Source organism: Periplaneta americana, chromosome 2 (genome assembly GCF_040183065.1).
Source record: "Periplaneta americana isolate PAMFEO1 chromosome 2, P.americana_PAMFEO1_priV1, whole genome shotgun sequence".
In the NCBI taxonomy this organism is placed as follows: Eukaryota; Metazoa; Arthropoda; class Insecta; order Blattodea; family Blattidae; genus Periplaneta; species Periplaneta americana.
The window spans coordinates 180,154,178-180,168,197 of NC_091118.1; the positions used below are offsets into that span (position 1 = coordinate 180,154,178).

General features: G+C 32.9%; 1 protein-coding gene across 5 annotated transcripts in view; it reads right to left on the bottom strand.

The window, feature by feature from the left end:
- Positions 1 to 2,311: 2,311 nt before the first annotated feature.
- The window catches only part of dac (dachshund family transcription factor), a 1,230,461-nt gene continuing 1,218,752 nt past the window's right edge, over positions 2,312 to 14,020 (bottom strand). For all 5 annotated transcript variants that reach the window (XM_069819054.1, XM_069819052.1, XM_069819050.1 and 2 more), the window contains one exon: positions 2,312 to 7,606. In XM_069819054.1, coding sequence (XP_069675155.1) covers positions 7,554 to 7,606 — 53 coding nt within the window. In that variant the 3' untranslated portion in view covers positions 2,312 to 7,553. The remainder of the gene's footprint in view (positions 7,607 to 14,020) is intronic.

Genomic DNA, 14,020 nt, shown 5'->3' on the forward strand with positions numbered 1-14,020 from the left:
TCAGGAGGAATGTAAAATACTTCAGGATAATGTAGTTTGGGTTAATCTACATCGATTTAACATAATACACCTATGTCCAAAATGTAATGGTTAGGAAGTTATTGATGGACACCAATAAGTTTATTTCATAACTCAGTACAAACTCAGTCAGAAATCAAAATAATTACAAAAGAATAATTACTAAGGTTGCCCTTCTTATCGATTTCATGAACTCTAAGTTCACTCTCCGACCTCAATGAAACACTTGGCAGTTTGCCAGTTTCAAATGGCATCCGGTAAACAAGGGAAATCACACAGCTAGATGGAACACTTCGATTGGGAAAACGTTATCTGTATTCCTCTAAAGCAGCAAGTGCATTGCTATCACAAAATCCATAAACAAAAAGCATGTCTACATATTCACTATAAGAATACACAAATTAAATATCAAGTGAACGTGTATTCAGTTGTCTTTAGCGCTGGTGTTGCGATGCTCAGATGCTGCCAGTGCTAAAGATCTGGAGTAACACGCCAAGTATAGTACACGGAACCGCAAGACGTTCCTGTATTTCTCCCCTTAATTATTTCCCAACCGTCAAATTCGAGCATAGGTATATCGACGTAGGTGAACTCAAACTATAATTTCCTGAAGTATTTTACATTCCTCCTGTATTGATCTGTAGCTTAAAAGGAATTGGGAGTTAATAGGTAAAAAATGACAATATTTAGTTGCTTATATTAATGAAAAAGTGTTCTTTTCTGACCAATATATAATGTAAACAATCCGAGAGTATTTGTATTCAATAAATGTGCTTATTCATATCGTTGCACCATTATGACCAATAATATACGACGATTAACTTTAAATGCTGTTTCCGAAATCTAGTTTTCAAGTTTTTAGTACACTTTGTAGGAAAACTATTAGGGCTAGACTTATGACAAGTTTAGGCTATCTTCTAAGCGTATAGCAATACTACTTTACCAGATTTATTGAAATATATAAAAATTATTCAGATCTACATTACATTATAAAAGAGAAAAAATACTTTTTTTTTTTATTTTGAAAAATTCATATATGTCGCAAGATCATAATATTTGAAAGAATCCTATTATTTCCAGAAAGAGTACCTTTTACTACTTCTAAGTCCATGTGATTAAAATTTCTTTGAAATCTAAAATGTAGAAAAAGATAAAATTGTACAAATGCATATGCATTTAATATAATTATTAATGAAAGTATACTATAAGTTATTACTTTTTCAAGAAATAATACAACGTATTAGAACTTATACTACACATTTAAAGAGTAGGAACATGAATTAATAATAAGCAAAAAAAAAATGTAGTTTTGAACAGTAGAAGCTAAGCTGTGACAAAGTAAAAAGCAGTTATATTTTCACAACTATCTTATGACTTAACGACCAACAGTTTGATTGAACAATCACCACAAGCTGGCAACACCGGACAGTTTTTGTTGAAGCCCTGATCACATATATACCAGATTGGCCATTCCCGTGTATGAAATGGCAACATAAAACGAGATCAACCACCACAGCCTCTACCGTCGAAAAGGAATTTTTGGTAACGACCGCTAGATGAAAGTACAGTTGCTCTATACTATTCCATAAAGCTTATAACGTGACTTCTTATGAGCGTATTCCGAATCTCACCGGTGAGCAATCCGATGGCATCACGGTGTTCCGAATTCCACCGATGACGTCATTGATGCTCCACCGGTGTCGCACCGGTGCCATCAACTTGCAGAGGTGGTGGCAGTCTCCATCAGCCGCCATCAGTGAATCTGATTGGTTCTTGTATAGGGCGAGAATTAGCAGACGAATAACATCGTGCACTGTTGTGTCATGGCGGTGTGTTCTGCTTTATTTCTGCTGTATTGTTCGTAATGAGCACAACGTAAAAACAATATGTTAATGGCTTATGAGCGAACATGTCAACGGACCCGTTATTACTACCGGTTCAAGAAATAAATTGTTTATGCTATCTTTTCTTTGAACGAGATGGCAGTACGAAAATTTCGCAAAATTTTGCTAGCGTAGCACAGACAACAACTTGTACAGTCGCCATGACAGCCATCGATCCTTCCAGCAGTTTTGTTCCTTATTTCGCTGCAACGTGACGTCATTGATGCCACCGGACCGGTGAGATTCGGAATACGCTGTTTGCAGTCGCTAGATGGAAGCATAGTGAAACTGACAGAAGTAGTTGCCTTTAAAGTTCATTAGGCTGATCAATCCGTTATATATGTGATCAGAGGTTGAAGATACAGAAGTCTGGAATGTAAATCAGGGTACTGAACAAAGTATACAAGAACATCTTTTCGCTTATCGTTATTATTTCTTATTCTTTTTGTTTCTACAATACAAGGCACACACAAATATACAGTTACCAAAATACCGAGTTGAAGCGGCCAAGTATAAACAAGGATCTGAGAACGAGGCAACAATGGCACAAAAATATTAAAAAATCATCTCGAATATTATAATTCAAGCTGAATCACATTAGGCAGTGTGCAATACACGCGGGAGTTTTCTGATAAAACTTAAAAATACATTTCACATAAAACAAGCCTTCCAGACACCAAAACGTGATGTTAACCATGGGAAAAGAGTCACGAATTTTATACCGCAGTTGAAGTAAATTGTAATTCAAGGCTGCGAATACTGATGATATTTGCAAGCTAAAATGAGAACTTGTCATAAAAGAGCATTATTTTTTATTATACCTACAGTGTGTACCAAAATTCTATTCTCTAATAGATATTCATATTATTTTACTTATTTTCTTTAAATTTTGTATAAAAATCATTTAGAAAGCTTTGTTTGTTATCCTAAATATGATTTAGGTCTAAAATTAATAGTATTATTATTTATTATTATATACAGGATGTAACAGATCTGTATTATCGTAGAAATTCTTATTTGTCTTTCAATTCAATAGAAAATCATTAAAAGTTTAAAGTTTGTCCCTATAAGAAAGATTTATAGCTAAAAATTAATAACACTCGTATATAATTTTACAACTATATACAGAGAGCGAAAAAAAAAAAGTAAGTTATCAGATATTTTTATTTGTTATTTTCCCTAAAAAATCATTAAAAGTTTAAAGTTTGTCCCTATAAGAAAGATTTATAGCTAAAAATTAATAACACTCGTATATAATTTTACAACTATATACAGAGAGCGAAAAAAAAAAAAAGTAAGTTATCAGATATTTTTATTTGTTATTTTCCCTAAAAAATCAAGTAAACATGCCGGTTAAAAGAAGCCAATAATCTGAAAATGCAGGCCTAGTATATATTTATGTGAAAAGAAATAGACTTTCCTTTTTTTTTGTACCGTCAACGCGGGCTACTTTGACCCTTAAGGTGTTACTTGAACCCAGAAGAAAAAAATGTTTTCGTCTATGTAAAATAACAGTTTGGTGTCGAAAGTTGTGTTTTTTTCTCTGCAAACTTTTATCTGTACAGATATTTTCACCTAAGTTATTCCAATGGTAAGTAAACATTTTTTTTCTTCTGGGTTCAAGTAACACCTTAACGGTCCAAGTAGCCCGCGTTGACGGTACTTGTTTCCAAGTGCGTTTGATCTTCAACCATTCTCTTTTTGTATTTTATTCGTCAAAATTTTTCAGTAAAATAAAGTGTGACCTTAACGAAAATAATAAAAACTGGTACAGCGTATTATTCTCTTATGAGTGTAAAGACGATGAAGCAAATTTGCCTGTTTTATTATTTTTTCTCATTTCATTTTTTTTTTAAATTGAGAGCAATATTACGACATGAACACAAATCAAATTCAATATTAAATTTTATTTTATTTGTCAGAACTTCCTTCTTTCATAAATGATATTTTTAATTATATTATATAAATTTATCGACTACAAATTTTGTCGTTTGTGTTTTGTTTACCGACGTTAAAATAAATATTAGTTTGAATTGCTATAGATCTACATAAAAAAACATTTTCGATTTTATTTACTTTGTATGTAATATATTTTTCTCGTACGAACAAACACGTAATGAAATTATTATAAGTAAAACTGAGAATAGTCTTCAAAACTTTTGAACTGTTCTGGTATCAGTATAACAAAGTTAAAATATTTTACTTGAATTTACTATTTACTCCTTCTCTTCTGTGTGCATGACTCTTCATAGAACTTTATAACTTAGGGGAGAGTCGGGTAGTATCGGACATCGGGTAATATCGGACAGTGAGTTTCCTTCATCTACCACACGATGATAATATCTGATTGACATGGTTACGTTTCTGTGATGTCTCATAGAGAAACGTAACCATGTCATTCAGGTACTACCGTATGGTGGTAGATGAAAAAAACGCACTGTCCGATACTACCCGACTCTTCCCTACTACTCTAAATTCCTTCATTCGGAAAGTAATTCGTAATAAAACATTTGTTCACATATATTTTATACTTTACTGTCACGTTTTAATGTTCTGAAAAGACTTGAACTTATCTCCCAGCGCTAATAGTTTTGATGGAATTAGGAAAGTTGTACACAGTATGAAACTAGAGGAGAGGGGGAAAAAAAGAGTAAGAAATGGGCCTCGATCCCAGATCCCTCAACAAACTGGAGGAGGGGGGATCTGACTAACAAAGAGTGCAGCGGGTATACTTACAATAATTATAATAATAATAAATAATACGCATTAGCATCTTTCACGATCGTTGGTGATTTCATAACCCAAACATTTAGTTATAAAAATCTTGTAATAGTATTTTTCTTTTCTTTATACATAAAAATGTTAAGTACCATACAAGAAATCTGCAATAATTTCCCATATTTATGTGACACTTACGAAGGAATTATAATAGAAATGTAACTAAAAGGACATCAGCACTAATGTCGCAGTGGAATTAATATTTCTCTGTGCTCTGAAATTCAGTGTATGTAGTGTAGTCAACTAAAAAATATCTGTAAAATTGCAAATTTATTCTGGATTAAAAAGTCTAGTGGCAGGGGAAGTAGCAATAATGGGAAGTTATTCTTTTATAATATATCTTTTATTTCTTACAAGTGAAAATTTTGAAAAGTGACATCCGAAAATGATTGTCAAAAGACCGTATACTGGTGGTGACATCTGGAGAATGAGATTAACAATTATACACAAAATTTATTATGTTTTGTGCTTTGTATTGACTATAGTTAGGAGTAATGTTCCCTCTAAGCTGCGCAGGCGAGGAGTAACTGAAATAATCCAGGGCACACTGAGTTTTGGACGAGTAATTTTATTTTGAAAACACCGTGGTAGCACTTTTAAAGTGTCGTGCAGTAGCCAGATAGTGCGAAAATGTGATCAGAGCAATTACAGGTCGACGCAGATAGAGGGAATGCTGTGTAAGAGGTTAAATTAAAATCTCAAGAAGAAAAAGTAATAAAATTAATGAACGGGCAGCGCAAAGTAAAATTAAGAAAAATCTTGTTCCTACATGCTAACACCGAAACATTGCAATGGTGTTTTTAAGTAGTATTTTTCTTTGTTTTTTACAAAAAGGAACACCATCTTCAATTGGACGAACACATGCATCTTAATCGTATACGGATCGCTACAGTTAGAAATTCTCAATGACTATCATAGGAGAATTAAAATCCCGTATTGTGAGAAATGCCTCGTCTGGAAATAACAAGTTGTGATTTTTATTTTATTTCGTCGTGATAAACGGTGACATCGTTAAGAGATAATTCAATTACTTATCAATGAAATAACGTTTCACTACTTCCATTATACAAGGAATATATTATCTAGTCTTTTTAAAAAATGTTGGAAGTATTCGTTTATTCTTTAAAAATTCTAAATTAAAAATTCTTGTTGTCAAGTTTATCCACGAGAGAATCTCATGCAGTGTCCGTCCTTACCAACAATGACCACGGTTCTAGATCTAGTCTCAACAGGGCTGGGGATTCGTGCAACATCAATATTTGGGGTGGGGGTGGGAACTCGGGGGTTAGAGAAAGGGAGGGATCCATGCTCATTGTCGCAAAAGACAAAAATTCTTTAAGGGGAAAGAGACACGCACCAAAAGCTTGGTTTTCTTGCTTTTTATGAAATGCTAACACGTACAAAGATTCCTTCATTAAATGTATATAATAACCACCATTCAATATGATTACGAAGCATTTTTATATAATATAATATATAATATTTATATTGTTACGTACTACTGTAGAGTTGTTTTCATGGCAATTTTTTTCTCTCTCAATGTTTTACATTTTCTCAGTATTTTGTTGTTAAATGACATAATCTACTTCTTAATTTTTTATCGAAAAAAACACGTTCCCCCCAAATACACATACATTCCATTATTTTGTACACTTGTGATAATTTAATGCATAAACATAATTCATTCTCCTCAGTTAAAACATCATGAGATTGCAGTCTGTAATGTATTGTATGTTATCTACATCTGATTATGACAATGATGATAATAGGCTATGAATCCGAAACATTCTCTCTCTCTCACAAACAGTCTTTCTTTAATTATAATAATTTATGTATAATTATGTAATAATCAATAAAACTAGGTAGTCGAATCATCGACCTAGCTTCTCATATTTTCTTTCATTTCACATACGGGGAAAAAAAAGAAAAATCCACGTACCGTTCCGGACACAAATTCATGCGGATCGGACAAAAGTTTTCTATTGATATGCACCACGGCTAACTCTAGAAAACTGGGTAAATTAAAAAAAAATCAATATCGAAGATGAAGATGAGTTGCGAAAAAGTTCTGTAGATAGTAGTTTGAAAGGTGCTTCACTTCCTTTACATTCTATTTCATTTATAAACACTTAACTTGTTAAAACCTGCTAACTCGATACGAGGAAAGAAAAAACATGTCAAACAACATTATTGTTAGTAATTATATTGATATATATTTCATACGTACTTAACAGCCTTCTTTTATACTTTTTGTGTTCTGATTCTTATTCTCGTTTGAAACTGTCCGCATATCTCGAATGTCCAATTGTTCAAATACGGTACACACACAAGTACATTTCCATGTCATCACACCGGGGAGAGAAAAAAATGTTTTCTTGTATTTCTCTTCATGATGAAATAAATAAATTAACGATAAGACATGAACCTTGTTTGATTCCTTTCCAAACAGAGACACCTTTTTTATTTATTTTTTTTTCACGACACACAAAATCTTTGGAGAAGGTTCTGTACAATGAAGCAAATGATAGCGACGGATTCTTCCAGCGTCTTGAATTTTTCTCTTGCATTTTTGCTATTTTTTTTTCTCGACACTTTTCGTTCTCGGAGGTTTGTTTCATTTGTTCTGTTAAACAACCTGGACCATAGGACGGTGTTATGAAATTAACTGTACGTCCAAGGTTTCCTCTTGCACCACATACCTGATGTGTATCTTCAAAGCTGGTAATAGCCTTCTGTCATTTTTTTTTATCTACACTAAGATTAATCCATTGTTCTGAATTCTCGTCGATGACTCTGATTTGGAATCGAGATGAGATCGTTGATTCGTTATACAATGCGAAGAGCGTCTGGCGGATGCGACGAGCTCACCACTCACTAAGTGGCGCTTGTGAACAGGACAGAGTTCTTGTAGTAACCGGCTCGGGACTCTGTGAACAGATTTCAAACACAAAAACACATTACAAACATGACGTATGAAAACTGCATTATTATAGTAACCTTTTAATAAATGATTATTGGGTAACAGCTATTGACGACCACGTCCATATTAATCACAACTAAGTATATATTTATTGATGTATTAAGGGTATATGTACGTGAACAACCACAAATATTATCAGGAAATGCAGGCTCTAAATTTCTAAAATTTTGTAAATGAACTCACAACTGGACAAAAACTACAAGGTACTACAACGAAGACTTATTAGAACTTAAATATGATAAAAGTATAAAAAAAGTTACTAATAATATTTTTTAGAATTCACTTTTTACTTTAAATTAAATTGTCCAAAATTTGAAAATTTTCACACACATATTTCATAAATCCACAAACCATTAGAGATAGAATTCTGAAAATTTTTACACTGATTTAATATGCATTTATGCAAAAGATAGACTAAAATAATACCCATTTCTTTGAATTTAGAAAAATTAGGTCACAAAATATTATGTAAATTTTAATATATTTTATATAGGACAAACAAAAAATTAATTATATTAAAATAAACAACTCTACATGTCTGAGAGTAGTCTACTTTTCAGAAATAAGTGTTTGTTACATGCAGGAAAAATATTAAAGATGTCAGAGAGATCATAACAATGTTATGGTTACCAAATGATGTAACTGCAGAATTTTTTTTTTTCATACTTTGATAAAACTGGTTTGAAAAATATTATTAGTAACTTTTTTTTTTATACTTTTGTCAGATATTTAAGTTCTAATAAGTCTTGCTGTGGTACCTTGTAATTTTTGTCCAATTGTGAGTTCATTTTCTTATAAAATTGTAGAAATTTAAACCCTGGAATTTCAGATAATATTTGTGATCGTTCATGTACATATACCCTTAAGGGAGGTGAGTAGTTTTTACTAATCGAGGACAAGTTTGTGCCCGATCAATAGCGAAAATTAAGTAGTCCAAGGCTAGCAAATTCTACTTAACTTATGATTTGTACAATAATGTTTTTTTCAACTCCCACATTTAACATAAAAAGTATATTTGTTCATTTTACATTACTTTATATCAGAATTGTAGGGAGAGTCTTGGAATTTTGAATATTCTTTTGTTTGTTGCTATGCGACTGTTGAACGAAACATTTGAAATCGAAAAGTGTGATCCCAAAACGCGGTAAGTCCATTTTTATTAAAGGACTTGGCTAGTTATCCACCGATCTATGGACTGAGCGAATTTTCAAGTGACATGCACAATAAACACAAACTTTTAGACAAGGACTGGCGTTGTTTTGGAAGAAAACATTCTTAAAATAGCCTGTAATGATTGAGGGTTCCAACTTAATCATGTGTGTATGTGTATAATCGTTTTGTCTACTCGTTTATAGTCTATTTCTTGTTCGCATTATTGATTGCCCTTCCTCGTTTAGTTATGTAAATTAATCATATTAATATAGATCTTTAGCTTTGTTTAATTGCATATAAATTTAACATCTTACATGTTTTGTGTTCTTTTTATTGTTTTGTATTACTGTAATAATTGTAAATGCTCTCGTTTTGTGCCTTCATTTTTTTATAATTGAACTCCATCACAATAGATACACAATTAATAATAATAATAATAATAATAATAATAATAATAATAATAATAATAATAATACTGTAATAATAATAAAATAATAATAATACTATAATAATTTATTATTATTATTATTATTATTATTATTATTATTATTATTATTATTATTATAAATAAAACATTAAAATGGCCAAATGAACTGAACGAGTTTTGGAATCACATTCTTCAATTGTTTACACTTACAAAATTATAGCAGACATTTGAAAGTTGCATGCTGTTTGATTAAGCTGATTTTAGATGAAGTAGAAGAAGCACCGAGTGCTTCATGTCAGGTATTATTACCCGAGAAGTCGAAATAAAAATATGAAAGTATTTTTATATTTTTATTAGGTTATTTTACGATGCTGTATCAACATCTCAGGTTATTTAGCGTCTGAATGAGATGAAGGTGATAATGACGATGAAATGAGTCCGGGGTCCAGCACCGAAAGTTACCCAGCATCTGCTCGTAATGGGTTGAGGGAAAACCCTGGAAAAAACCTCAACCAGGTAACTTGCCCCGACCGGGATTCGAACCCGGGCCACCTGGTTTCGCGGCCAGACGCGCTGACCGTTACTCCACAGGTGTGGACGATATGAAATATGTACAAATTATTTAAGGAATGATAGAAGAGTCTGTGAGAAGTCGTTATTGACTTATTTCTTGGAAAAGTCGAAAGTATTAAAGTCACCGGCGGGTTAGAGGAAAATACTGATATATCGAAATACAGTGTGTCCGCAGAAACATTCCAGGGTTATAAACTGCTTTAATTCTGTCACTATGTGTTTTACGAAATTCATACCGATGTCATTAGAAAGAACAGCTCAAAGAATTTCAGGAAATGCGTAATTGATAATTGTTGACCGAAACAACAGATGGCAGCACAAGAAGAGAGATAAAAAAGCCGTTTCCGCTATTTCGCTTGTCATTAAGGCATTGTTGGATATAAGCAAATTATTGTGTTAAATGATTTGAATGTTAAATTTTCAAGCCTGTGTGAATTCTGTAGCATTTATAGAGTTATTTAGGTTATGGCGAATCCACAGGAACGTAGTTGGTGTGTATTGGAATACCATAGTACTCGGAGTGTAATAAGAGTACAGCGTTCTTTCAGACGAAATTTTCATCATGAGGCACCTACAGACAAAACGATTCTGAAGTGGTATAGAGATTTTGTAGAGCATGGATGCTTATGTGATAAAAGGAAAGGCCATTCAGGGAAACGGCCTGTCAGTGCGGAAACTGCAGAACAGGTGCGGAAGGCGTTTGTGCGTAGTCCTCGAAAGTCTGCGCCTAGAGCTAGCCTGCAGTTAAACATTTCTAAATCCACCGTTTCCAAGGTCCTACGTTCTCGTCTGCGATTTCACCCCTACGAACTCCAATTAGTGCATAAACGGAAACCTGATGACCATCCAAAACGACATGTTTTCTGTGAAAATTTATTGACACTAAAAGCGGAGTGGGAATATCGCCTTGATGTCTGCAGCGTGACACGAGGAGCACACATCGAGTGTCTTTGAGGTAGGTAAAAAAATTCTTCAGTTTCTCTTTCTAATGATGCCAGTTTTGTATAAATCTGGCAACTGACAGCGACGCTATAGCAATTTATAACTCCGGAATGTTTCTGTGGACACACTGTATCACAAACTGAGGATATTTTAAAATGTAAGAATGATAGTTATAAACCGAGAAAATCTTCAATTCTTTACAGATGCACCTGACAATACGAGTACATATATACTTAGTGGCAGTGATGGGAATTGCTAGTACATGTCATTCTATTCAGTTGCTGCAATTGAAACTGGAGGACGTCGAGATAGGAAGTGATATTACTGTGGCTATTACAGATTCAAAAAAATGGTATGGCGCTACTGTTAGTAAACCTAGTGTTTGTCATTTCGAAATTGTGGAAAATATATAATGATTTGGTAAAAGATTGTAGATAAAAATTCGCGCTTCTTTATGCGATGTCAAGAAGGAAAATGTTATAACCAACCAATCAGCAATAATAACCTTTCTATTATTAGGTAGGCCTACCAGTAAAACAGTAATGTTCCTGAATTTAGAAAATTTCAAAACATATACAGACCATTCATTTAGGAGAACTTCTATTATTTTTTGGCTGACTCAGGTGTTGAATTTTTAGGCCTGGAAAGACGTAGGGGATCGAAATGTTTTTACAATACTACAGAAAGCGATGTTGCCGATAGTTTATCTAACAAGAAAAAAGTGGCCCAGAAGATTCTTTACGCAGATGAATGTTCCAGTACATGTCAAAAGGTAATTATTATGGACGATTTAGCTAATATTTAAAAAAAAGTTGAAATAACTGCAGAAAGAAATCGTGATTGTACTTATTCGAATAATGTTTATAATATGAATAATAAAATTATAACAAACTCTAATATTAATAAACATTTAAAGTAAATTTTGTATAGAAGGTTAAATAAACTGTAATATAAGTAACTCAGTCTGGGATTATGTTGATTTTTATTTTTCTATTGTTTCTTGCTAATCATCTTTTCACTTACTTCCCTAGGAAAGTAATATGACTTAGTTCCGTCGTCAATAGCAACCAACAATATCACGGTAAAATCCATTTACTTCCCTAAAAACAAGGTAATAACCAGAAGCGGATTTTAGGTCCCAATACTGAACGCTAGGTGTATGTCAGTTGCAAGGATGTCATTGAGCTTATTGCTACACTCCCACCGTACGCCAAGGTATGTAACGTCCTGTCACTGTGTAGGGACAGAAAATCCGCTGTCTGGTAATAACAGCATACTTACAGCAGTGGGAGTGAAAAAAATATATTGTCTATATTATTATTATTATTATTACTATCATCAATGACACTACTACTACTACTAATAATAATAATAATAAATACTAATATTGTTGTACTATCATACAGCAAAATCTGGGTAACATGGAGTGTCCCAAATTTGAAATACACTCTTTGAAATATTATTTAAGAGCAAAGAAATGAGATAGAAATAAGATTTTTGCGGTTTATGATTCAGAATACAGTGGGAAGCAGGAAACATGTATGTAGCTCAGTTGTACGTAATTCTAGTTTCTGCGTAATTACATCTCACGGGTCAGTTGTACGTAATTCGCTTTTGTAAGTAGTGTTTTCTTTTAATCGAGTTTGAACTGTATGTATTTCTATTCTATATGAAAGGTAACAAAGTTGCATTTTAACTACGTATGGTTTCTCTTACGAGTTTGAATACATTTTAGTCATTTTCCAAGGTCAGCTGCGAGTTAGGTGAACATATGAAACATGTAAACACCGCTGCCTCTTTACATCAGTGACCTCTACATTATGGGACTCGTACTGTTAATAGAGCAAACACACAGCTCAGGCGAATACAGAGCCGTCTTTACATGCTAGATTATCCTCTTTCTCATGGGACATGTTTCAAGCATTTCAAGCAGTTGCAGATCACTCAGTATCTGCCTATTAATCAAAGGGAAAAGCTACTTGGTAGAAGACAACGTTTTTTAAATTGGTTTAGTTTACAACGCTTTATCAACTGCTGTGAAATGAAGGTGATAATGCCAGCGAAATGAGTTCAGGGTCCAGCGCCGAAAGTTACCCAGCATTTACTCTTACTGGGTTGAGAGAAAACTTCGGAGAAACCTCAATCAGGTAATTTATCCCAACCAGGATTTGAACTCGGGCCAGCTCCTTTCTCGGTCAGATATGATTAGCGTTACTCCACAGCGGTGGACTAGAAGACAAAGTTAGTTTTACAAAAAAAAAAAAAAAAAAATGTTGAGGCAAATCTCAACGAAATAAAACTGAAACTGCAAAAGGTCTGTAACCTAATAAACCTGTACACTATAAAAACAATAAAATTTATTACGTTATCTGAGTTCATGAATGAAAAAAATATATATATATTTCATAGTAAATATGTGTAATACATTAACGGTCTTACTAATAAACCGTGTATAGTTTTTATACGAGAATTATGCAAAGTAGAGACAGAAAACGTTACTAATAAACCAAGCGTAAGCGATGGATGTATGAACAGTCTGTAACTATACAATGGGAATTGCTTTGCAGTAGTTATACACATGAAACCCCTTGTTTAAGTGTTACATGTAGAGAAAAAATGGCCGCCTCTCTAACAGCTGTTCGTATCGACTGTCATTTTATGATGATGGTTGCTTTATAACCACAGAAGAACAAACCAAAGATCACAGAATAATTAGAATAATATTGCTGTAACTTGTATTCTTTGACGAAAATATAGTGTGGTAATCGATCAGAGCCAGTTGTGCTATCGATACTTAACACGGCACACTAGAGCGCTCTAGCGGATGCAATGGAGAACCTCAGATATTCTATTACCTTTCGTCATGAAGTAATGACGAAACTATGTAACAGTTATACTGTTATACACGACGTATGTAGTGATTATTAGTAACGAATTTACACACGAGTTATAAACGAGCTACTCATTATATAAGACAGTTAAATGACTGTATATATAGTTTTTATTAATAAAACCGTAAATTTATAGTGAATATTAAAATTCTAGGTGTTTTCTATTGATTAAAACACATTTGGGCAAATTAAAAGAATCCTTGAGGGTTCACAGTTCACTATGTTGTATTAAAATGATTCCTAGTAATCAGGAATGTCTTATATCCAAACCTTATTTATATGTGGTTATAAGTTGTGCGTGATTTAAATAATAATAATAATAATAATAATAATAATAATAATAATAATAATAATAATAATAATAATCCCTTCAGTT